At 42.8% G+C, this 25,914-nt stretch overlaps 2 protein-coding genes across 3 annotated transcripts in view; one reads left to right on the top strand and one right to left on the bottom strand.

Annotated features, from left to right (window-relative positions):
• The window catches only part of bmp1a (bone morphogenetic protein 1a), a 41,288-nt gene extending 37,524 nt beyond the window's left edge, over nt 1-3,764 (top strand). Inside the window, exon 20 of the mRNA XM_044111114.1 lies at nt 404-3,764. Within this exon, the coding sequence (XP_043967049.1) occupies nt 404-538 (135 nt within the window). The 3' untranslated portion in view covers nt 539-3,764. The remainder of the gene's footprint in view (nt 1-403) is intronic.
• A 157-nt stretch (nt 3,765-3,921) lies between these two features.
• Nucleotides 3,922-25,498, bottom strand: disp3 (dispatched RND transporter family member 3). 2 transcript variants are annotated; one of them, XM_044111112.1, is made up of 23 exons: nt 25,422-25,498; nt 25,155-25,304; nt 24,785-24,893; nt 16,938-17,900; nt 15,618-15,837; nt 15,327-15,463; nt 15,100-15,234; nt 12,681-12,841; nt 12,364-12,503; nt 12,188-12,279; nt 11,898-12,062; nt 10,768-10,929; nt 9,918-10,064; nt 9,706-9,842; nt 9,455-9,624; nt 9,237-9,367; nt 8,729-8,913; nt 8,437-8,563; nt 7,567-7,712; nt 7,319-7,478; nt 7,117-7,230; nt 6,840-7,012; nt 3,922-5,865 (listed from the first exon to the last, which is right to left on the bottom strand). In XM_044111112.1, the coding sequence occupies exons 4-23, from the start codon at nt 17,890-17,892 to the stop codon at nt 5,509-5,511; spliced, it is 4,014 nt and encodes a 1,337-aa protein (XP_043967047.1). In that variant the 5' UTR covers nt 17,893-17,900; nt 24,785-24,893; nt 25,155-25,304; nt 25,422-25,498; the 3' UTR covers nt 3,922-5,508. The 2 variants fall into 2 exon arrangements, with proteins under 2 accessions (XP_043967047.1, XP_043967048.1); XM_044111113.1 differs by lacking the exons at nt 25,155-25,304; nt 25,422-25,498 and adding an exon at nt 24,969-25,076.
• Between the last annotated feature and the right edge of the window lie 416 nt (nt 25,499-25,914).

The following is a 25,914-nucleotide window of genomic DNA, read 5'->3' as shown; positions in this document are numbered from 1 at the left end:
GCTCAAGTCTTTTGGTGCTTCTACAGGTTTTCTTCCAGTAATTCACTATCTTGAGCTCAGTCTATTTTGCCATCAACACTGATCAGCTTGGTTGGATTAAACAGACCAAAATTGATTTATTAAATTTTAAGTATTTATTAGGTGACTTGTAAAGGCAATTTGTACCAAATATGGGTCCCATATTTCTCGGGGTTTTTTTGTCAACACTTTGAAAACCAAGTATTTCAATTCACAATTATGCATTATTCGTGTTGGTCCATTATATAGCATAAAATTTGTGGCTGCAGCCTGGGGAACTGTGTTCAGACAGAATATCCAGGCGTTCGTTTGACCTCAGCTCCAGTGAGACAGATGTCTTGAGTTTTAATTGGAGCAAACTCTGTTGTTTCCTCCTTCCTGGCAGCCCCCAGAGGAGATCTACTCGGCCGGCGACTCCATTGTCATCAAGTTCCACTCTGACGACACAATCAACAAGAAAGGTTTTCACGTCCGCTACACCAGCACCAAGTTCCAGGACACACTGCACTCACGCAAGTGACCAGCGGGGGCCGGAAGGGGCCGTGCAGGGCAAAGGGGCAAAAGGAAGGGCCCCCGGGGGAGGCGCCAGCCTGTCGCTCGGAAACCTTCGGCCACCAAGACGAATCAGACTCGACAGAACAGCCGCAAGACCACCAACCGCACCTCGACACCCAGGGGCTCGAGCTCCCCCCACAGACTGTGAGGAGTAAAGCCATTCTGCACCTTGTTTTTACCTTTGTAGGGTTAGGGTTGGGGTGAGAGGACGAACATCTACTTTAGGCAGACAGTAGGGGAAAATGTATTGACCCACTCCCCTCCAAAAAAAAAAAAAAAAAAGTTTTTTTGTTTTTTTTTATTCTTTTTTTTTTAACATGCCTCCTACTCGGAGGCAAAAAGGAAAACAGTGGATTCTCAGGACCTGTAGGAAGGCAGGCATCAGCTGGACAGATCTCTGCTTTTGTCAGGCCAGCCCACCACATGGCGGGGGGTGGAGTGGGGTGGAGAGGAAGAGGAAGAGGAGGAGGAGTATGGGAACATCTCCTTCGGTTATTGCTCTCCTCTCCTCTCACTCTCACTCTCATGCCTACGGTGCATGGATTCCTGTCCATAAGAGGATTAAAAGGACTTCACTTGAGATTTTTTTGAAACTGTATGTCAGCCAATTGCATGTAATTACAAGGAGTGAAGGAAAGCTGTACAGCGGCAACACCAGCATTTGTACTTGGCATTGTCCTGGCAGCCAGTGACAAGATTCTTGTTCTTACCATTAACAAGGAAATTAGGGAAGCAGTTACCTTATTAAAGGACTAATAAATGAAATGTGCTCCATGTCTTCTGGTTGGTACTTACTTCCCTGATGACTGGCTATTTCTGTACCTCCATGTATAAAGTAATGTGCTTGTGCTTTTTTTTTTTTTTTTTCCTAAGGGAACATGTGCTTTTTTTCAGCTCGAACCAGTTAGCACTTTACAGTGAATTGTTCCAAAATCATGAGCTTCTAAAACTTTGTGAAATGCAATGCCAGTTCACTTATTTTAAAATGCATTTTATCTCTTCTTCTTCTTCTTCTTTTTTTTTTTTTATTGCTCCATCTAGTTCCTCAGGCATACTTGAACATTGTGTGTGCCCTGTAACATGGGGTGAAATAAAGAAATGACTTTATGTTTCAGTATAACTGTTGTTTTGCAGTTCTGATGTAAAGTACATTCTCTCGAGAGCAACTTGCCTTTTCTTTGGTACGATGAAACATTTCTCGATGACCAAATGACCCGGGGTATTTATTATTACACATATAATGTAAAGGTGGGAAGGATCCTATAAAAGCCTTCTAATGTATAGTCACTTGTGTTTGTTTAATCTATGCTGCTGCTCACTAACTTTCTCTGTTTGTCATTCGGCTCCATGTTTAAAGAACGCACTGCTGTTCTTTTTGTTTTCTGTCTGACGTGGGGGTTTTTTCCCCACAGGAATAGTTTGGACCAATTTAGAGTATACAAAGATTGAACCAACTTGCTGTGAAAGTATTCGGTCAGAGATGTATGAGAAGGTAACAAAACTTAAATAAGAACTTTACCCCCAACAAAGACACACAACGACTGAAGTATTAACACCTCTTGGATTTGCTATTTTTAGATAGAGGGTGTCACTTCACAGAAATTAGAAAAGTACTGCGACACTATCATATTTCATCTTGTGTTATAACAAACTCCCTGCAGCAATTTTAATTTATTTTTTAACCTATGTCCTAGTTCAACAAAATTTGCCTAAATTCAGTAAAAGTAAAAGCAACGACCTGAAACTTCAATCATATGCTACACTAAGCAGATGCTCAGTCTTCACTGATGAAGATCAACTTCACACCCAAATCCTTAAAGTGGGTCTGAAAGACGGGGTGAAAATTTATTTTAAGATTTCAACAATTATTTGATCACTTGAATGCAGAAGTAATCATTTCAATAAAATGTGAAAAACAGATTTTCACAAATTATTTTAATCAAATTTAGACCTCGCTTGGAAGCCACTGTTACAATGTTTATAGAAATGTCATATGAAGGACTAAATTATGAAGTTCTGATGTTATTTAATCTCCTGCTGCATTGTTCAGAAGCTCGGTCAGCACCGATTCAGATTCATTCACCTCTGAATACTTATTTGACTCTTTAGTGGCACTCAGACTTTGTATACGCCTTTGAACTTTTAACTCCATATGAATCCTTGCAAGTCCAGAACTATTCTTCCTGCAAACAAGTTATGGACATTGATTTTAAATTTGCTCTCTTCTGACCAGGCTGTACGCTCACAGTTCTTACTGTCTGGTCCAAATAATTTGCAACAGCCATTTCTTCAGCAGTGGAGTATCGTGCAGCAAGTGTGCAGATGAGTCATTGAGATTGAGAGCATTACAGATTATTTTGATGTGAATGACTGCACCTGCTATTTTCATTTTCTTTTGTTCCTGCAAAGCGTTTGGACGACTCTTGTTATTTTCACTCCTCTGTCAGAAATCTTAAGGATGCCTTGTTTATGATGAAATCATTTTCTTTCCACCTTGAGTGTCCAATGAGGCTTACAGTAACATTCAGAAGTTTACAAATACAGCTGTAACAAATTTCCATTAGTATGTTCTGCAACTTTAATCCTTTTTGTCAGTCTTTTTGCTTGTATCAATCGTACCACTGTGACATGGTTAATATTAAGCGTGCCGATTTTCATTTGCACATACCAGCTGGAGTGCTGTCTAAACACATTTTGGCTGCTTTCTTTGCTTTCTGTGCCTTTTTATGCTAACCCTTCTCACAATACTTTCCATACTTATTCCCTGCGACATTTTAACTTTTTACTTCTAACATTTGTTGACTGATTTGCACGTATTGTTTTGTATGCGAGGATTACTTGGGTTATTGTGGACATCTGATGTCCATTAGACAAATTTCAACAAAGAAAAACTGTTTCTCAGGCTTAAAACCATCCTACTACAGGTCTTTCTGTGACACAATACCAGGTACACATAGTGCAGAAAATTATCTCTTAAACTATGTAGCAAAAAAAATAAAAATTTCAGAGTTGTGCAAATACCTTCACTGACATTCAGATAATCCATATCTCTTTTTCTGCTGCAACACATTTCATTTTATATCAATACACCAAGGCCTTTCTGACTATCGATCATAAACTACATGACAGAATGACTCCAAAACATCATTCTCCTTTTACTTTTCAGCATAAGAATAAACCGCTCTCCTGTTTACGGAGTCTGAGTTGTTTCGTATGGATGATTAACAGCCTAGCGATGTGATGCTGGAGCTCCTACTGTAAGCAATCAGTGACTCCTCTCCATCCTCCTCCGTTATACAACTAAGCAGGACGCCACACTGACCTTTCACTAATGAGAAGACAAATGGCTTTCTGCACCTGCTTTATTTGACATTCACAAGTGTAACACACACACACACACACACACACACAAAATCCCAGAAACGTACCACTCTTGCCATGAGTGAGTGGGTTCCTCTCCCTCACCATTATCGTGTTATATGGTTTGACAAATGGTCCTCACCTTCACTGCAGGGCAGCGTGTTGCTGCAGCTGATTGGTGTTGGAGAGGTGCTCTTTGCTGCGAGGACAGGAGACTTTTACACCGAGTGCTTTTAAAATGTGATGGAGTGTACACCTGAGGACGGGAAGAGAGGATTCTTTCCATTTGTTGTTGTTGTTACAAAAACCTTAAAGCAGTTAAAGATCTGATCACATAAAAATAACTCGACAGTATTCACATGCACAGGTGTGCTGGCAGCTTCCAAAGGTTCAGTTCAGAACAACATTTACATCACACAACACGTTTTACCAAACAGTATAAATTCTGTTAATACATCTGTTCGCCCAGCTGCAGATGGACGTAGTAAAAGCTTTCCGAGAGAAGACGCGGCATTAAGCAAAAAATCAGGACGTTTCACAGAAGACCATAAAGTCCTGTGAACCGCCAACACGACAGTCAGACGCTGTGTTATTAAACCCGTCGGCAACTCTTCACGACTCAACAACGTAAAGCAAGAACATTTTCCAGGAATTATTCAAAGCTGAAGATAGAACCGAACAAAACATTGTGTCTTGCAAAAATAATCCAACCTCTTAAACTTCCCTGCACTTTGTTACAAACACAAACCACTCCAGTGTGTTTTATTGGGATTTTATATAATAGATCAATTCAAAGCAGTACATCATTTTGAAGCTGGATATGTGGTTTTTCAATATTTTTATGAATGCAAATCTGAGCAGGGGACCTACAAAGGGGGGTCAGACTAATTTTGTTTAACACCTGTAAGTAGAATACAGAGCAGCCAAATTACTAAGAGTTCACCGGTGTGTAATTTTAAAAGTAGTAACGCATCTACATATATTTTAACATCTTGAATAAAAATTACGAGTATGTCTTTACAGCAAACCAACAGATCCAGTCAGAGGACCAACAATGGGAGAATATGCTGAGGATTCCTATTAGTTGCACAAACTAAAAAGATTCAGATTACTTTTGTTTTACTTCTCCATCTAACCTGAATGAGACATAATCCAGGTTTAGATTTGCAAAGCATGTATAGTTTTTCTTCCACAGCACAATTATGTGCGACTTTGTGTCGGTCAGTCATATAAAATCCCGCTAAGTTACGCTGAAGTAAGAGGTTGTGAAAATAAAAGACAGCACAGTACCTTAACCTAGTTATCATGTCAACTCACAGGCAGAACAGAACCGAGTCACGTAGTTACAAGAAGATACTCAGCAGGTGACGGATTGTTCCCCTGCACGTCAAACTCACTGACTATCACAAGTAAAATAAATCTGTTCTTAAAAAACAAATTCCTTTCAATTACTGAGACAGTGTTGACATCTTTGTGCTTTAAAGATCGCTTACCGATCTGATATTTCTCCTGAAGGTAAAAGGAAAATACATTACTCTTGTCTGACATCAGTGTGAGTCGAGGACAACAGTGAGTTCATGTGCTGAGGGACCGCCAGGCCGCTGCCCCCAGCTGCCGGCCCGTCCAGCACAGAGCCCCCACCAAGGCCGCCGCTGCCGTCACAGCCAGGCTGGCCTTCAGCACAGCGCCGGCGTGTCTGCTGAAGCGGGCCGGGGCCATGCAGGCCAGCAAGGCAGAAGTCACAGACAAGGTGAACAAAATGGAGACGGCCGTGTTGATGGCCACGATCTGACCGAACTTGGCGAAAGGCACAATGACGCAGAAGAAAAGAGGGACGGTGGAGATTGCTGTGGTGACGGCGCTGGACACTATGGCAACGCCCACATGGTTCACTGCCTCCAAAGTTCGCCTCTGCCTCTCGGCTGACGGCTCCTGTAAGCAAACCACACAGAAAAAAGGGTTGATTTAAAAGCATGTTCTTTCTGCACAGCGAGTCTCTTTTGTTCATGAGACATAAAGGTGTGTTTCTTTTTTTTAATCTTTTTAATTAAAAAGCTCAAAGAAATTATTATAAAAACTTAGTGTTTTTCATAATGGGTTATTTTAACAAATGATACATGATTCTCAACACATTTTCCCAAAATAAAATTTAATGCGGTCATATTTTTTACTAAATTGTGAGCACCTGTGTGTGATTTAATCTAAGCATAAATCCAGCTGTTGTGTGAAGGCCTCAGACTTTTGTTCATAAGAGAGAAAAAAAATAGAGTTTCAAGTTTTATCGGGAAAATTTTAACCCATTATCTGACGACGGAAAGAGTTTGGCATGATTTAAACCAACAGAAAAGGCAAGGAGCGAATTAATCAACGAAGATAATACAGCTGTAATTCATGATAACTGACAAAATCAACAGCTAAGGTGGGTGAATCTGACAGCAAGAAAACTGTTGGTCATCCATCCAAATTTGGCTCTTATGGAAAGGCAAAAAGAAAACCATGTTGAAAGAATCGTTTTTTTTGCAGTTGTGCCCCCAACAAGCCAGCATGGGGAACAAAATGCTGATGCAAATTAAAACAAAAAACAGTAACAGAGGTAGGAAGGGTACTAAGCAGAATATGCTAGCACTATGTTGTGTCAATGTTTTTATTTAGGGGAAGCTGGTCAGAGTTGATGGGAAGATGTATGGAGCTAAATCCAGGACAATACTTTAAATCTCAGTAAAACCCTGGAGACCAGTGCGGAGGCTCAGCGTCCAGCAGGACAACAACACTAAACATACAGTCAGAACTACAGCGGGTCGGTTCTGCTCAAAGCATAAACCAGTCAAAGCAATGCAATTCTAAATACATGGCAAAAAATTGGTTCGTTTCAAGTCGCAAAATGTGCAAAATCTGCTTTCCCTTACAGAGTTGTGTCCAGGCAGCAGGGAAGCCGTCTCGCCAGCCAGCAGGTAGCCCTCCACCAGGTGCAGACAGTAATCCACCGAAGATCCGACAAGTATTGACAGAGAAATCGCTTCCACTGCTCCCATCTCCCAACCCAGCCAATACATGACAGCCACAACCAGACAGATAACTCCTGAGGGCGGGGGGGGGAAACAAAAAAAACAACGAACAAACTGGACCTCGATACATCCACGTAAAAGGCTTCCAAGTACGTACATGAGCTGCTTCGTCTCTTACCTATAATTGTTATGAGCACCGGCAGCAGCAGCAGAGGATGCGCCGTAAACACAGACACGGCGGCCACACAGATCGCTAGAGAGAGGAGGAGACTCCAGAGGGCACTCTCCACACCTAAACACATCAGACCTCATTACATTTATACGCACACTTCTCTAATCAGTTAGCAGAGATAAAACACTGAGCCGAATCAAACACCTACCTATAATTTCCATAAAGATCTGCTTCCAGTGCTCGCATGTCTGGAAACCACGTTGGAGAGCCGAAGTCTGTGGGAGGCTGGCAAGCTGCTCCTGGATGAAGTTCTCCCACTGGAGGAAATCTGAGTAGGTCTGAAAGGACGATTTCCCCTTGTATGTGGTCTTTGGAGAGGAAACGGTAGGTATGGGCGGTCAGACAGCTGTTTTTATTACAAATGCGGAGGTAAAGCTGCAAGATTACAGGACTTACAGATTCAAAGGCCATGGACAACCAACGGACCTTGCCGCCGTGCATTCCCACTGCGCCATGGGAGAGCTGGCCCGGGAGGAGATTGGGTTCGGGGAGGGAGTGGCACTCAGGATGGAGCAGAGGAAGAACTGAGGAGAGCTTGTTGCCTGCCGGGAGCAGAAGAAACACCATCATGCTCCCCCTCATCTTTTACCCTTCACACATATTCAGAACCTTTAGAACATTTTCCACATTTTGTCACTTCAGTGTAATTTGTGTAACTGCTGAGAAAACCAACACTGCCCAATCACCCTGAATGCACCAGAAAGCATGCATGGTGCTGGGGGTGGCAGCATTATGCTATGGGGATGCATTTCTTTAGCAGGTAAATGGAGGCAAAGTCAGAGTTCAAGAGGATGATAGATGCACCTGAATACAGAGTAAAGCTGCTAGAGGCTACAGCTAATGAGACATTCTGCAATGTTAAGGTTATTATTAGTAAAATAAAAATGAGAAATACAAATACTTTATTTTCTTTTAACTTTCAATTATACACTATTTGTGTTGGTCTGTGGTATACAATACAACAAAATGTGCATTTTTAAATAATCATTTTTAAATAATAAGCGCTAATTTACAAAGCACTGTGTTTTTCTTTGGCCAACATTTAAATTTTTTTTAACAGATTTTATGATTATCTTTTCCTGTTAATTTAATGTGATTTTAAGACCACACACACACACAAAGGCACTCAGAACATTACAGTACTGAAAATACATTCAATATTTAATCGATTGCCGTGAGGCATGCAACAATTTGCCTTACTTCACATTTAGCTGGTAAATATCTTTGGGATGAAAAAAGTGCATGTTAACAATGTGTAAGTTTTACCTGAAGGCAAACACTGAGCTCCTCCCGGCTTCACCAGTTTTCTGTTCCCACCAACAGCTTTGCAGATTGTGCAGAGATGGCCCATTTCCTTGAAAATATCAAAGTCTGGATCCAGGATAACGCTGCCCTTTAGGAACAAAACAAAGAAAAAAAAAAGAAGAAAGAAATAATGTAAGAGAAACACTGATGCTGTGAGGTCTTGCAATATTAACTTGCAATCAAAAATTAGGCAACTGTCCTTTACACACTGGGGACAACAACATGGAGATCAGCATCACGCAGTGACCCTCACCATGTCTCCAATTACATGGTTTTCCCTGTTCTCGCTTCGATTGACTCCCAGGATCCCGAACACGACGAAAACCATGGCCCCGGTGTCAACCAGAGGGCGCACAGCTGGGCGACCACAAGTGCCGCCGCTGCACGGGTTGAAGCCAGACGTCTTGGATGCTTTTGTCTTGGCAGCGGATGAGGAATCTTTGAAAGTAGAACAAGAGGAAAATCTTTCAACTGTGTTTGTTTATTCGGCGTAAAAATAGCTGCTCGACCAGAGTGCTGTGGGAAACAAAAGAAAAAAAATAAAAAATAAAATCCTCCAGTGAGTTTACAGAGCGTCACTTCAAGAAGCTGCATTTCAAGAAGCTGTCATATCACAACATTTTCTCCAGTCACAACACTCACGATGTGGGAGTAAATGACAAAGACATGACAAGGTAAGAGAGACTCGTGCAGTGTTCTCCTAATGAACTGAATAATCACTTTTATGTTGACAATGATCTCAGACAAAGATGCTTGCATACCGATGGGGAGAGGGGTATAAAAAGATCCCTTTAAAGGTCCGTCAGGCCCAGAACTGAAGCCACAACCTGGTGTTTTGACACACAGCCTGCTGGGATGAGGTCTCTGATGGCACTGAGCAAAATACAGCCTCCTGAAGGCAGAAGGCAGATTTAATTTGACAGATATGCTGCTAAAGCCTCCGGAGAGTCTGTACTGAGAGGAGGATTTGTCATTCCACCTGCTATTCTGTTGCGGCGACGCTGCAACGTAGAAGGAAAACTCCTGGGTCCAGCCGTGGCGGGGATCGCACAAGCCGGACGTGATCATCCAGCTGGGGTAGGGGCGATACTCTCGGGAAACGCACACCGTCATTCTGCTGGTGTAATTTTTCTGGGGATGACTAAAAGCCTGTTCAGACAAAAGTAAAAGGTTGTTTTGGCGGTACGTGCCACGAACGGATCGCGGAGACGGCTTCGCTTGCTCCCAAACCTGGAACGACGACACCTCGTCGCGCTCCGCGCTGCACACTTTCCACGGCGACGGGATGCTGGTGTTGAGCGAGAACCTGTAGATTGTTGTGGAGCCTCCTTGGGCCAACTTCGACATGTACACAGTCAGCAAGGAGTCTGACACCAAGAAGCACATGAAGACATCAAGACCAGCGCTCTGGCATATGGAGGATCATTTTGACCCTTACCTACCTGTGTTGTTGGTGCTTGGGCTTGTTTTCATGGTCGTTTGGGAGACAGTCGAAGCTGTCGTGCTTTGACTTTGCTGATGTGTGGAAAACCTCAACCCTGACGAGGAAGTATGCGTGTACAGCAGATGTGGTTTTTCCATGAACACTCCTAACGTGATAAAACGGGCCTTTAGGGCAGTACGTCTCAAACTGTTTGTAACGAGTACCACAGCTGGAAATAAGTTTCCATGTACAAACATACTGAAACAGTTTAAAGCCGCTTTAGGCTCACAAAAGGGACCTGGAAAATGACACATAAAGGTTCTTAACCACAGGAACTGCAATTGTATGACTGCACTGCCACATCCTAAATACAAGGACGTGATTTAATGATGCACATCCTTTCCCTCAGAGGCTGTGAGGTCGACTTCAGGTTAAAAAATATTAACAGATGAAATTCTCTGAAGTCTGACTTTTAAGTGGGAAAGTTCTGCAGCAAAACTCAGCATCCTTGCATAAAAATAAAAAAAAAGAGACATAGTTTATTTTCTCTTCTGGTAGTTTGCATCAAGTCAATTCTGTCCAGTACACAATACTTCATAATCTCTCTGAATGACGGTTACTACAGTGTTCACATCAGTAAATGTCTCTTTTATCATAAAACGCAATCGGACGTAGAGACTTTCAAAACTCATTTACACCGCATTATTGTTGAAACTAGACAGTTTATTTGTACTTCATTAATATTCTAGATTTTAAATGACAAACCTGGATTTACACTCAATGAAGACATCAATTATGTACTGCTGGTAGGATGTTGCCTGCTTTAAAACCTTTTCAACAGAGCCTCTTCAGCTGCTGTGGTCTCTCACCTGAGCAGGTGGGGCAGGAGATGCCCTGACCACTCAGGTTGCTGCGCAGAGCCAGCAGCGTCTGCAGGTTTGTTTCCTGTCGGAATAGGAGGGGGGCGTGGGTGGCCGGCCTCAGGAGGCAGCAGCAGCCCGCAGAGAAGACCAGAACCAGGAGAAAGACACCTGGATGGGAAATGAGACGGGGACAAACAGCGGCGGCTAGAGAGGACGGTCTGATTGAGCAACATGAAGAAACTCAGGACACAGAGTGTTTACTGAAAGACGCTTTTCATTTCACAGCTTTAATCGCACCGGTTGAAACACAACAGATGCGGATGTGGGCAGATTTAATGGTTGCCGTGGTGAAGATGCGTAAAAATGCCCTCATTCTCTTAAGGCCACTTAGAGGCTGAACTATTCCAAGGAGAAACGGGGCACTTGTTCATTAACCTGATGCCTTTTCAGTTCTCTCTCATCTCTACCATGGAAAAACTAACAGGTCGGTAAAGATGTAAGTCTTGTGAGAAACAAAAATATAATGATAAGATGTGAAATTGTGTTTGGCTGAAGACTTTCCAGGTGGTTTTTGGTATAAAACAAAGGAAATGCACCTCGCAGTCATTGTTAAACAATGGAGGACATGTTATCCTGTTTTTCACAAAACTAAAAACTGGCCATCAATGCGAATTTCAACAGGATTTTCAGCAAATGTTATGTTATCAATTCAGAAACTGCTCAAAGGATGTAATAGATCCATGAGTCTGGCCTTCTCTGCCTTTATGCTCCAGGCTTGAGGAGACTTATAGAAGAGTCAGTGCTGTCCTGTTGGCAACAGGGGGAGCTGTACAAAGTCCTAACACTGATAGTACTATCACCACTATAATGAAAAAGGAAAAATAAACATCAATATTAGTGTTTCCTCCCGCTAAATAAATGCTTTCAATTTTGAAGTTGTGTTTTCTACCATGTTTAGAGTGAGATTAATGTACTGCAATAAAATATTGATTTATTCATTGATTTTTAAGACTGTTACATCTTTACCAGGGGCACAGAACAAATGTTTCTGTGTTCCTATGTGAGCCGAGTATTTTAATCAAGCGGCATCACTCTCTCTCATGGCCGCAGCTGAGTGGATTCATGTCACGTCTCACCTAAAACTGCTTTTCGATGCTTCACAGCCGGCTCAGCCACTAAGTGCTTCAGGCACCACTGGAGGTTTGTGCTCACCACACCCATCTGATGCTGTCCGGCGGGGGATAATGGTGTATCCACTGTCAGGGAAAGAATGGCTCCGTCGCTGTCTGAGTCACAGGAGCCTGACAAAAAGGAGAATGACCTCAGTGATGCCTGAGCAGCTGCGTTTTACAGCCAGGAATCGTTCCCCGTCCTGTTTCTCCCCCACCATGCCATCCCTTCATTGTGAAGGAGATAATAATCTCACCTGGCTCCATGTCCACCGACAGAAGTGCCACATCATCATCCTCATCTGACAGAGGGCTGTAGCTCGCTGACAAGCCCAAAAGCAGCTTCACGCTTCAGGGAGAGGACAGTTTAGGGTCAGAGGCAGCAGCCACCACAAATAACACCTTCCGACAAAGTAAGGAAATAGGAGCTCACCAGTTTATCCAGTCGTGTTCGTGAGGCTCCACATGCCGGGTCCAGACACACAGGGCTGCTGGCATCACGACAGACACCCAAAGCCAGGCGCAGCTGACAATGAGGGCCATGAATAGGCCAAAGTCATGCACGGCTGGGATCTGAGTGTCAGTTAAACGCAGCACAGTGTAAAGGACCTTCAAACATTCAATTTGTGCTTATCGAGTGAAAATGGCTGTCTGCTGAGAGCAGCACTTCTATTCATCCTCTGCAGAGGAGTCATTTAGACCTGAAGCAGACATTCAGTTAAAACGCCGCGCTTCTCCTCGCCCGATTACCTGAGAGAAGGTGTTCGCGGCGTAGGCGGCCGCGGTCGTGAAGGAGGTGAGGAACGTCGCCCGGCCGGCCGTTTTTACTGTGTAGATCATTCGCTCCCGGGGCCGACGGAGGTGGGAGGCCTGTCTGAAGGTGCTGATGAACACAAACACATCATCCACCCCTGAGAGGCGGAGAGCAGAAACACATGAGTTATTATCTCTGGAAAGGTGCAATTTGTTTTGTCAATACTACAAAACCCTTGAATGTTTTCATTCATCTGGAAAGTGGGATGCAAATCAAAACTGCATCCCTGTTGAAATAAAAAGCTTGGCTTAGCAGAAAGACTAGAAAATATGGGACATTATACATTTTTAATTAATAGTTAATAGTTTAATTTGCGTTTAGTTGTTGTACATTTTGGTCTGTTGGAACAATTTCACGTCTTTAACAGTTAACTCAGATATGAGCAGCTGTTAGGACGATACAAGATCCAAGAAGTGGTCATCGTTTTTACTGTTGTGGTAAAAAAAAAAAAAGAAAGTACACTCCATGTCAACTGTGCAGTTATAATCTGCATATGGTCTGGCCATTACCAGGTACTGAGATTATTTAATTATAAGGCCAAGAGTGCAAAACAAACAAAAACTGATTCCAATTTGTTAATATTTAGTAAACACAGATGACGGCAAAAAAGTTAAAATTGTGAAACATTAGATGTGGCAAAAATATGTAAAACCTTTTCCATTTTAAGAAGGAATTATGACATTTGGTCACATTACGACCACAAACTTTAACTTTAACTGCATTTTATTCAGATTTTAATTTCAAACCCACCAGGGGGTCCTTTTTGTGGGCTCTAGTGTCCCTTTTTTTCATGGCAGGCTGACAGGAAAGGGGGAAGGACATGCGGCAAATGTCGTCGGGTCCGGGATCGAACCCGCGACGGCCGCGTTGAGGACTGAGGGCCTTCAAACGTGGGGCGCGCTAGCCTCTACGCCACCGGAGCACGCCCCATTTTATTCAGATTTAATGCAACAGACAAACACAAAGCAGTAGGTATGTAATAGTCCAGTGGAAGGAAAAGGCATCCATGTGATGGAAATCGCAAACCAAAATTGCTAGTGTGGCTTGTATTTTTATTTAGCTCTTTCTAGAACCACATTTCACTAAAATTACAGATGCAAGTCTTTTGGTGTATCGTTTTACCAGACTGAGATTTTTTTAAAATTCTTCTTTATAAAACAGCCTCAGCTCAGTGTAATGGATTTCCGTCTGAACTATTCAATCCCAGTTTGTGCTGCATTCATCTTCATCCATCTTCCCATCAACCAAACCAGCTTCTGATGTCCTGCTGCAAAAATGCGCATCCCCACAGCATGCCGCTGCCATCACCACCTTTCACTGTCAGGATGGTGTGTTCATGATGGTATTTTTGTCACACATATGCACTATTTTGTGTTGGTCAGATCAATTCCCAATAAACCTCAGTGACGTTTGTGATTGCAGCGACACAAAATAGGAAACAATTAAGAGCGTTAACAAGGCAATGTACGAGACGTCTGATGCCTCTCAGAGGAGATTGAATCTTTGATGTTTAATATAATTTTTTCTGTCAGCTTTATTGATTAAATTATATAGATTTCTGTAAGGAGCTAAAAGAATATTAAATTTAGCTGAGAAATGTCACTCAAACATTTTGAGAACAGCTGAATCTTCAAATTCAGTCGACTGCTGGACAATAGTTTTCACTGTCGTTGGTTCATTATAATTGATATAAAAGATCATTTGCAGCTTCAGCTCAATCAGCTTCAACAAAGTATACACACAGTCCAGATCTATGTGGTAATAATTTGATCAAGTTAGCTTTTTGAATATCCTTTACCCACTCAAAAGAGAAAAATCTTTAATCTCTTGTGTGTTTGGGCTCATGACAGCGGCTATCACTTCTGGAAAAGAAACACCACCAAGCTGAGCGTCTCCAGAGAGAACAAGTGTATGTCAACACTAACAAGAAAAACTAAAAGTGTTCTGCTTCTCTAAGTAGCTCTGCTATGATTTTGTACTGGAGTCACTTTTTTATCAGCAAATAATAACCAAAAACAAAATCTCAGCCCCGTTTGAGGTACTCTAATTAAGTTGTCTACATTTGAGCCAGTTTTACAGCTTGAGGCCCTGATTGACTTCACATTTAAAGTTCCATAAATAATCATATTACCTGATGCTCTCAGTACATGTTCAAACATTGCTTTAATAAAGAATATAGCTGAGACTTTTTTCTTTATTTTAAGAAGATATTAGGCAGAAAACGTTTGACCCATTGGAAAGATTTTTGCCTGTCTTGCCTTATTTTTGCTCTTATGCTAATCTAATTTGTAGAATATTTTCGCCACAATAAAAAATAAGCAAAAATATACTTTCAACAAGATTTTAATGACTCACCAATCCCAATTATGACAAACGCTGCGACTCCGTTGAGAATGCCCAGGTACCTCACCCCGAAGACAACGTGGTACAAAAACAGAGCCATCAAGCAGCTCTGCCCAATGGCGGCAAGTCCAAAGAACGTCAGAAAGACTTCAAAGAGAGCAGAACTTGAGCCAGTTAATATTCCAAGCTAACAGTATGAGTACAAAAAAAAGTAAAATGGGAAACTGCTCCTACTGCACCAGAAAACGAGGTGAGGATATAGACGAGCGCAGTGATGCAGACTCCGCTGATGACAGCCAACATCATATCATTGTAAAAGGTGTGTCTGACTTCATCATCAAACAGCTCCGTCCCCCCGTACAGCACCTTCACTTCACTGTAAAAGGAGGTGCAAAGGAAACAATCTGCAGTGGTAATACTGCAGATTACCACTGCAGTATTACACTGCAGGTGCTCCAGACACCTTCGTCTCTGAAGGTGTCTGGAGCACCTTCAGAGACGAAGGTGCTCCAGACACCTTCGTCTCTGACCTGGTAGACTGCTTGGCCAGCATGCCTGCATACTGAACCACAAAGTTTTTGAAGCGAGCTCTCTGCTCGTCTGCTCGGTCCTGTAGGGAGTAGTAAGACGGCAGGGGAGCCCCGAAGTGGATCTCGCTGCGCAGGAGAGCCGAGGAGAGACGCTCCGGGGACAGACTTTCATCCACGTACCAGTAGAACTGTGGGTGGGTGATGGCCAGACTTAAGGAACCTACAACAAAGCACCGAGAGATGAAAGCAGGTGATAGGTTAGCTCGTTTCAGGAAGTCTTTGATGACGCAAAAGATTTCCTACTCCTTGAACTGCTTGACATTTTGTCAGATGGTAACCACCACCTTCAATGTATTTCACTGGGGGCCTTGCGAGACCAACACAAAATATCACAAATAACTGCAGGGAGAAAATAAAAGCCCATGTAGCTTTTAAAATAGACTTCTTTTATATAAATACTAGTTTTAAAATGTGGCATGCAGTCATGCTCAACCCACTGAATGAATACTTGGTAGAACCACATCTCTGCAAATACAATTCCAAGTCTTCTGGGGTATAACTCTACCAGATTTCCACATATAAATTCAAATGCTGTGTCTTTTGTGCTTGTAAATATCCCAGATTGACAGATTGCACAGCAGTTCTCAAGTGTTGCCATAGATGGTTAATTGGATTGTGCTCTGGACTTTGAGTGGACCGTTTCAAACCACAACTTGTCGTCTAAACTACCCACGGTAACTCTCGTTCTGTGATAAGGGTTGTGGTTCTTCTGATGGAGCCCTAACCCTAATCCTAACCTTCACAGCATGATGCAGCCATTACTATGCTTGATTGTGTTTTGAAGAGTCAGTTTTCCACCACATTTAGTATTCTGCATGCAGGGAAAGACAGATTTTTGGTTCAAGTCCTACAGGTGCGCCTTCTTCCACCTTATGGTTTTTTTCTTGGTAGAGTTCACAACAGACTGTCATACCTGAACTGAAGATCTCTGCAGCTCCTCCAGAGCTAACCTGGGTCTGTGTTTTGTTTAATGCTCACCTAGCCTATAGCTTGTCATCACAAGCACAACTGCAATTATTAATGGTGTGCATTAATAGAAATGCACACCACTCTTCAGCCTTTTGTTTGTAGAGAAGGTTGAACACACATTTATAATTTTCACTTCTTTAGAAGTTCTACACTTTTTGTGTCGGTCCATGACATAAAACCCTAATAAAGAACACAAAAGTCTGCGGTTTCAACACAAAATCACGTGAAAAAAGCTCAGTGGGCATCAGTACATTTGCAAGGTAATAAACTGGGACTTTCACGTTGACTCACCTTGAATATCAGCCAGATCTGGGCCCATGCCATCGTAGTATATCTTCCCCGCTCTCTCACTGGGGTAGAGGTAAGACAGAAGAGAGCTGGGTGGGGAGCAATAGGACGGCCCCAGAGGCAGATCCCTTAAAATCTCCATAGGTTTCCAGCAGAACTGATGAAACTGCGGATGCTGCATGATGAGTCGTTCTACACGGTGGATCGTCTCCAGGCGCTCCGGAGTGAAGATGTTGCGCTCCCCTTTCCCCTGAGCCACAAACACCAGCTCGATCCTCCACAGAGCCTGGCTCTGCATGTAGTAATTAGGAGCAAATCTGCGCTTCCTAATGAGTGGAAGGGAAGAGTTTCCGTCCCATAATCCCTGCTCCTCTTCACCTCCAGGACTCTTGTCCCTCCTCACCCCTTCCTGTCTTGAGTCGGGCTCAGTTCTTGTTCCTCTGACGTCTTCTGTTTTGAAAGTGCTGCCTGTTTGAAAGGAGGACTTCACTTCCTTCCCCACTGTCCAGTTGAAAACTCCCCTCTCCGCCAGCTTCTCCTGGAGAAGCTCCTGGAGTTCCTCAGACTCCATGTCATCGACGTCCCGCCTGCGCCTGTCCCAGGACCCCAGCTGAGACTTCACAGCGATGGTGAGAGCGTCAAAGCGTTCGGCTGAGAAGTGACTGTGAACCTCAAAGGCACTGTAGGAGAGGTCTATGTCCAGGGGAGGGCAGTAGAGCAGCATGTAGGCAAACAGGGCGCAGGGCATGAGGAAGGCCACACCTAAGACCACCCCGCTGGCCCAGGGTTGTGTGTAGACCCACCCCACTCCCCTCCACAGCCCACATACTCCTACAGTCCCCGAGAAGCAGCCATGCCCCGCAGCGTGCGCCACTCCATCCTCCTCCTCCTCCTCCTCTTCCTCCTCATCATCACCCCAGCTGGTGCGAAACAGCAGCGCCTCGTCCTCCACATCCATGCTGGCACCTGTGAGCGACACATTACACCGCTTCATTATTACTCGCTCGCAGCTCTTGCGTCCTCGCCTCTCTCTCTCTCTCTCTCTCTCCCGGAGCGTGAACGCGAGCGTGAAATAGATTTTTGAACTACGAACAGTTGACACAAGTATTAGGCAAAAATGAAGGACAGGGGAACCTCCAAATCTGTCCTGAGCAAGCAAGGGTGTGAGGGAATTAAGTTTGTTCCAGAGCTGCTGTGAGCCAAGGTGCTCCACTGCTGAGCTCATTTGGAGAGAATTAAAGGAGGGGGTGAGGTGGGACGGGGTTCAAGGGCTTAGAAAAGAAAAGAATGAAAAAGGTTAGCAGCTTTCTGCTTGGAGATGCTGCACACAAGAGCTTGGGGGTGAGACAGGGTAAAAGCTGCGATTTTCTTCCTCCCACTGTCAGCCCTTATCACCTGAAGAGTCCACTGGTGGCTGTCAAGGTGCCGCTGTGGGTGTGTGTGTGTAGAAAATTAAATAATCTCACCTGTCTAATTACTGACAGAAAGAGCAAGCGGGGTATCAGAAACAGTTGCTGGCTTATCTCCTGTGATGGACAGGTCTTGCCTAATGGTGCCAATGGGTGCCTCTTATTTAGACTCTCATCCTCATGATATGCTGCTGCTGCTGCAGACGGTTTGCATTCTGCTGGCAGCGAGCGCTCTCCAACCACGGCAATTCATCTGCACTCTTTAAGGCCGCACTCTAAGGTCAGTCAGGTGAGGCACTGAATCACGATTAAGTGTGAACAATAGCTGCGCTCCGCCCCGCAGCTGAAGTGAAATCCATCATAAAAAAAGGAATTAGCTGTTTGTGTTGCGCGATCGATACCACAAATGATAAAGAAAGCGGAGACAAAGGTCTCTTCACAGACAAACCTTGAATTCATAATTAAATGACAGGCCAGCTGAATTAGGGACTTTTATTTTGTGTTCTGATGCCGGACTGAAGTTCACACTGGGACCGTGTTCGGTTACTCAAAGTGTTCCAAGGTCCCTGTCAATGCTAAACAGCTTTTGGTAGAGGCATCATCATCATGTGGGGTCGTGACGTAGCAAGATGAGATCCTGCAACCAATCGCAATCCAAAATCTGCCCTTTGTGGAACTTCGTCCTCCAAGATGTTCAGCCCTCGCCAATACCAATTATTACATTTGCTCTTCAGCAGAGAAGAGTAACTGTTAATAAGATTAACATTTGCAAACAGGCAGCAAGGGCAAATCTGTTTCTGATCCTGTATTTACAAATAAACATTAGCAGCTGATGTTGATTAGCTGCTGATGTGTTTGCAAAAGTCATTGCGTACATGAAATGTTTTCCCAGGTCTGACACGGAAAGCTCTGTCAAATTATCCTTAAATGATTACTCAATTGATCCTGCAACTGATCCTGCAATTGTAACATTTAAACTAGAAAATATTTTCCACAATTTGTTTAAAGCTGATCTTTTTGTTCAATTCAACCTTTCTTGGGGACCCCGATTCTAGCAGGCTCTGATATTATTCATCTTGTTTATCAATGTATTAAACTATGTCACAGTATTTCAGCAGCAGAAAGTATATTTTTCCTTTCTCTACATAAAAAATGAAAAGAATTACGTTCTGCTGTACATATTTTAAAGTCTATGCTTGTGTAAATGCAGGGATATCTCACGACTGCAGGCCACTTCAGTTTCACTCAAGGTTACCATTACCAGGAGACTCATACCAAGCCATGCATATTGGACACTGCGGTTAAAGCAGACAATGTATTCATGTTTCCAGTGGGACAAAGTCAGACTGCAGTTCACTGATAATGCGGCGGCTCACGGACATCTGTAATGAGCCCATCATTAAAAGTTTTCGCGCTTCACTTTCAGAAAGCTTTTAATATCAAATGTCCACACGACTCAGACGGGCCAAATTTTCTCCTTTTATGTAATAGATAATAAAGCCTTTAGAAATGAAAATTGAGAGCTTCACACTGAATCCAATATTCTATAAAGGACACCAATTTTCAGCTATTTTGTTCATCTGAACCACGTCGTTTTATTTATTTTTTTTAATTAAGAGAAAGTGGACTTTTAAAAAGGGGAGGGACGGCGTTAATGTGAACTTCCTGAACTCTTAGGGGAGCAAATTTATTTATGATTAAAGTACAACTGCAATTAGTGAGGTTTTCAGCTAATTTTGTTTTCAGCTGCTACTCGGTTACACAGCTTCTAATTCTGAATTAACAGAGATAAAAGAGCTTGTAGCTCTTCAGCCTTTCCACTCAGTCAATACTTTGTCAAATCACCTTTTCTGCAGCTGCGGGTCTTTTTGGTTTCTTTCTTCATTCCGATTGGGGAAAATCTGTGAACATGTCCACATCTGTGAATTTTCAGCTCTTTTATTTGGACAAACCTTTGAAAATCAAGTATCATTTTTTTCCCCCTCCCCACTTCACAATAATGAGCCACTTTGTTCTACTGGTCCATCACATAAAATCCCAATAAACACTTATTGTCTGTGGTTGGAAAATGGCAAATTATGAAACAGTTCAATGGGTATAATTACCTTTACAAGTTTCTGTACAATTTTCTGTCCTTGGCTGCAGCCTGAAGGTAGAATTATCAGCTATCTGCAATCAGTAAAAACCATTGCCGACAAATGTTTTATGTACTGCAATGTGCAAGGCACCTCTACAGAGAAGATCAATTATGTTATTTTTCCAAGACAAATATGTGTCCTATAATTCTTTATTGCCTGCCAATGAAACTGACTACAGCTGGTGGAGTTTGATGATTAGATTCTCCTAATCCTGTTACGTTTGATTTCCGTCCCTCTGCCTTGTTTTAATAATGCCACGTCTACTTCTTGAGTCGACAGGAGAGAAGAGAAGGCTCCAGGACTAGCGCAGCGACATAATGAGAGGAGTGGAGCTGAAAGTGGAGAGGAGGAGACAGCTTGGCTAACGACTACTAAAGTACACAATTTCTGAACTTATTCAATAGCAAAGAAATTAATAGCAGAGAACAAACTGGATCAGAAGTGAACCGTTACATTTCCACAGCTCCATTTCTTTCCACATCCAATCTGATGTGCTGATTTCCTGGAGCCAATGCGGAGTTTCTTGGAGTCGCTGTGTATCGTAAGTGCATGTCAGTCGTTACGCAAAGCTTTGCGATACCCTTCATCTGTCTCCGTGGGTCCACCGACACCTGCCAGTGAAGGGGAGCAGAGCTAATGAGAGTGATGCATGGCCTGAGGGACGCATCCGTTCTCCCCCTCTGATGAGTCTGATGCTTCTTCGCATTCAAGAAAATCAAGCCTCGTGCACAACAGTTATGAGCAATGCACAGCTGTAAAGCACCGCGAGCGCTGCGGAGCCGTGGTATAACTAATGTGTTTACAAGCCGCCGGATTTGTTCAACCTTGCTGTTTTTCTGTAAAGATTAAGGGAACACGGTTGATTTAAATCCTCATGCAGGTGAGGATTAAAGCTAGACTGAAATTTGACTTCCCGCATTGTGTGTTTGTCGGGATAAAAAAAAAAAAGAGCGTCCTCCCAGATAACGCCTGGATTATTAAAGCTATTTTGTCACTAATGAATCCCGGTTTTGTGTTTTTCCTTAAAATGCGGCACCTGGATCTAAAATAGATCTGATAAATGCGTGAAGCAGAACGAAGCGAATCTGTGTGCATGTTCTGAGAGGAATGAACATCCTCTTGTATAATGTATGGTGTGTTACTGGATGACCTTGCGCGCCCTCATGTTGGACTCATTTGGGAACTTTTTCTGGAGCTTTAAATATTTCTTTTTTCAAAGTTTTGTAGCTCTGGTGTTCACGCTGTATCTGTCTCGGTGTGGGAAGAACATGAGCTGCATGTAAGGAGGCTCTTTGTGCAGCGTCGGAATGAAGAAAATCACAAATCTTAAATATTTAATCTTTTAGGCGTGTAGACACCATGAAAGTTAGGCAACAGTTTTTTTCCTCGTTCTCCAGGGCAGCAAAAGCAGAACGACGTGTCTTTAAGTCTGCATATTTTGTTCTTGTGGGTTTGCTGAGATCAACTTGGCATCAAAGTCACAGATGCATCTCAACAAACCAGAATATCAAAGTAAATCAATTTTGCTCAATAACTGAACGTCATATTGATTCATAAAAAAAAAAAAAAAAAGAACAAGACATTTTAGGAATTAATTTCTGTTAGATAATGCTGGCTTACAGCTCCTGAAAACCCAAAATTATGAATATTACGTAATAAGGAAGGATTTTTAATACAGAAATATGCATGTCTCCATGGATATTTCTATATTGCACTCAATACTTGGTCATGCCTGCTTTTGAATAAATTACTGTATCAAATCAGCAGATGTTGCTTTAAGAGCATCCATCATTTTGTCTCCGCTGTTGGGTCTGGTGTCTCTCATCTTCCTTCCAACACCCTGTAGTCGAATTTCTCCTTGAAGGCGGTAAGGAAGTTGTGGACTTGTCTCTGGTTCCTGAGAGTCTTAACACCAGGAATACGACAGGTGGAGTCCATGTTCTGCATACATCCGTGCACAACTTGAGGCCATTAAGATTTTACTCCCGTTCCAAACTCTTGGATTTGCTTTAAAATCCCTTCAAGTCTGTGGTTATCCCCATTGCTCATCCATATTTTCCTAACAGTTTGGTTGTTTTTTTTAACTTTGCATTAATATATTTTTCAGCACTCCGAAAAAGCAGTTTTTTTTAGTAATGAAGTCCAGTTGCTTAGTGTGCTCGCGTATGACACCAATGTCTGCCTGCGATACGACTACCAACTCATTTCTTCCCACATTTCACAACACAGCATTTCTGTATTAAAAATGCTTTCAATTTTGTTTTTAGAAACTGAATGCTAGATATGCACTAGCATATCTAGCTAGTAACCCATAATTATGAAAAATAACAAAATGAAATGCTTGCAGTGTGTACGCTGGTAGTTTCCCTGTGCATGTTCTTGATTCTTTTAAACAATCTGAAAAAAGGATGGTGTTCATCAAAGGACAGCACATCAAGAAAGAAGTTAGGAAATCCATCCAGATGTGTAGAGTTACAGAGATTAATAGATTAAATAACTGTAGCTAAACATAGATTATTATCTGTTAACAATATTTTAACCAGAACCTAAACTATCATGTACAACTGACAGAAATTTGGTCAGCATGGTTCAGGAACGAGGCAGGAATCATCAGAGACGATTCAGAAACTGGCATTGCAAGTTTTCAGTCAAGAACAGTTATTGTTACAAGAACTAGCTGCTAGATAGACAAGTCTAAACACAAATATCTTTTAATGATGGCGGCTGACCACACAGACACGGCAAAGGGTCATCTGCAGTAGAAAGATGTGCTCAGATAAGATAAGGATGTTGTGTTGTGGTCACAGTGCGGATCCAGATGTGCACTGGAAACTGGGAGAAGTAAAAGTGGAACATTAAACTCAAAGAACGCTGTGCCATGTTGAAAGCATGTTGGTGGTGGAATCGTAATGTGGGGTTTTGCAAAAACAAACAAACAAGCAAAAAAAAAAAGAGCCGATCTCCAGATCTTAAACCAACCAGGTGTGCCAAGAGAAGAATGAGGCAGATTGGATTTCTGCCCAGTGGTTGGAGATCAGTTTTAGCAAAGCAAATAAAACATATTTACTTGTATGTCAAACAACAAATCTAAATCAAAGAAAGCCTGATCAAAAATCCATCAGGAACTCCACCACAACCTTGTTAGTGACTAAGCACTTAGTGAAGCAGCAACAACGAGGTGTAATTAACCAATTGCAGGGTGTGCTGTTTTCTTTAGACCCGATTAATGACTTGTTGTTACAAACCCGTGTGAGATCAGTTACTGCTAACTAATTAATAATATTCAAGATCCTCTTGACTGGATATTTCAATGATGTGGGACATAAAAAAAAAAAAAAAACAAAAGGCCTAAAAAACCAACCCCACAGGAACTCAGACAGGAATAATTACTTGTCTTTAAATCTTAAAGTCGGTGTCATGGGGATGAGGCAGGCGCTTGTAGCAGTCCCAGCCTCTTGAATCTTTCAACTATCCCTATTTTTCTCTGCCTCGCCGAGCACTAGATTCACTTTCTGCCTTTCACTCTGCTGCTCTTCTCCACCCTTCAATCTTTCTGCTTTTTCTCTGCATCTTCCCCTCAGAGGTGAGAGATTTTTAACCTTGCCTCTGACGACAGCTTTAAACCTCCCTCCCACCTCTACCTTCTTCAGTTTATCTCCTCTCCATCTTATCTGATATGGACACCACATGCTACCTCTCTTGGCCTCCATACACACACACACACACACATGCCCCCGTACACACTCAGGCTGATGTAAAGTCAGCTGGAATAGCACCCAATTTAAAGAGGCATTGATTTCCCCCACCGGTGCTCTATGAATACATTTCTTATGCATGAGCGCCCAGAATGATGTTTATATTCGGAGTGCTTTCTATTCTCCACCACGGCCTGAGTGTTATGCTTCAACTCAAACTCTCAAGATCCAATTTGGGAGAACAGAGGTGCTCATTTCTCTCATTGTTGATGAATTGCTGCTCACGCTGCTGGAGGAGCAGAAGCAGCATGCAAGGTGAGTGAAGCTTGATGGAGATGAAACATTTGTACCCAGCCTGAATGAAAAAAAAACTAAAAAAAACTGAGTAAGTAAGCCCTAAATTTGTTTTAGTTTTTTTTTTTTTTTTAATCGGCTGCATAATTTGCAAATAAAAACACACAGTGACACTTATTAACCCAAACTTTTACTGATTTATGAAACCAATTAGCTCACATTTGTTTAGCAGGTGAGCGCACCCAGGAGCCAGCTTATTTGCATTTCCTGAATAAGTAAAAAGCAAATACCTCGAACGGCGAAGGAAGACTTACCTGAGGCTGATCAGACAAGAATCACAGGTGGAGCGTTCAGGCCTGACCGGTCCACTTTTATAAAGCTGAACTTGACCTCTGCAGCTTCATCTACTCCATGCGCCGATATCTGAACGGGAGGAAAATGGAAAAAAAAAGATTAAACTGCTTTTTATTTTGATAACATTTTATTTTAATAACTCACAAGGTAAGAGATATTGATCCACTCAATGAGCCCTTATGAGAAAATGCCACAAACAAAACAAAAAATCCACTTTCCTCCCTCACTCGGCTGGAATCTCCTGATTCAAACACCCAGCTCTTATTCTCCTTCAATGCGCCCAAGTCCTTTCCCTCCTGTTCTGGTGCTTCCCTCCCCTCCTTTTCTTACCCGGTTGTCGAGGCGACAGAGTCAGCGAGAGACATTTCTTTCCCAGAAGCTCCACTCTCTCTCTCTCTCTCTCTCTCTGTCTCTCTCTCTCTTTCTTTCCCTCTCCTTTCTCGTGGCTTTGTTCAGCACGCTCTGCTGGCTGGCCCAATGCTGAGAGAAGCACAAGGAGGGAGACGCGGCTCAGAAACCCCCCACACACGATGATGCTGAAAGGCAAAAAAAAAAAAAAGAAAAAAAAAAGAAGAAGCCAAACGGGGTGTTTTTTACCTCCATAGAAGTGTCACTTTCAGGGAATGAGTGCTTATTTGATCGGGTAGAGAGAATCATGCTACAAGAGCTGCCTTGATGCAGCAGCAGAGCCCCCTCTCATCATGCTGGAGTTGGTATGGTCTGGTCCAGACTCAGTTGGTGGGGTGTGCTGTAAGAGGGTGATCAGAATAACTGGCTACAGTGAGGGGCATATTAAAATTACCAACTGATCAGGGTTTATTAGCCCGCAAGTCCATTTTGCATCTACCAGAGAAGACAAATCACTTCCATCTGCTTCTCGGGTTGCGTTCAGCACCTGGAACAAGCTTTAAAGAGAGCAGTGACTGGAGTTGTCATGTTTAAAAACGCCAACAGATATCCTGTTTCTGAGTGTGGCGTCCTCGCCCCACCTGCTCCCGTCGAACTGGAACGAGGAGTTCTGCGGGCATTCTCCATCATCCATCAAACCCCCTTTGTTCATGTGCAAGCCGGACTGATCACAAGGTAATAA

The sequence above is a fragment of the Gambusia affinis genome, linkage group LG03 (genome assembly GCF_019740435.1).
Source record: "Gambusia affinis linkage group LG03, SWU_Gaff_1.0, whole genome shotgun sequence".
Taxonomy (NCBI): Eukaryota; Metazoa; Chordata; class Actinopteri; order Cyprinodontiformes; family Poeciliidae; genus Gambusia; species Gambusia affinis.
This window is presented reverse-complemented; position numbering and strand designations above follow the sequence as displayed.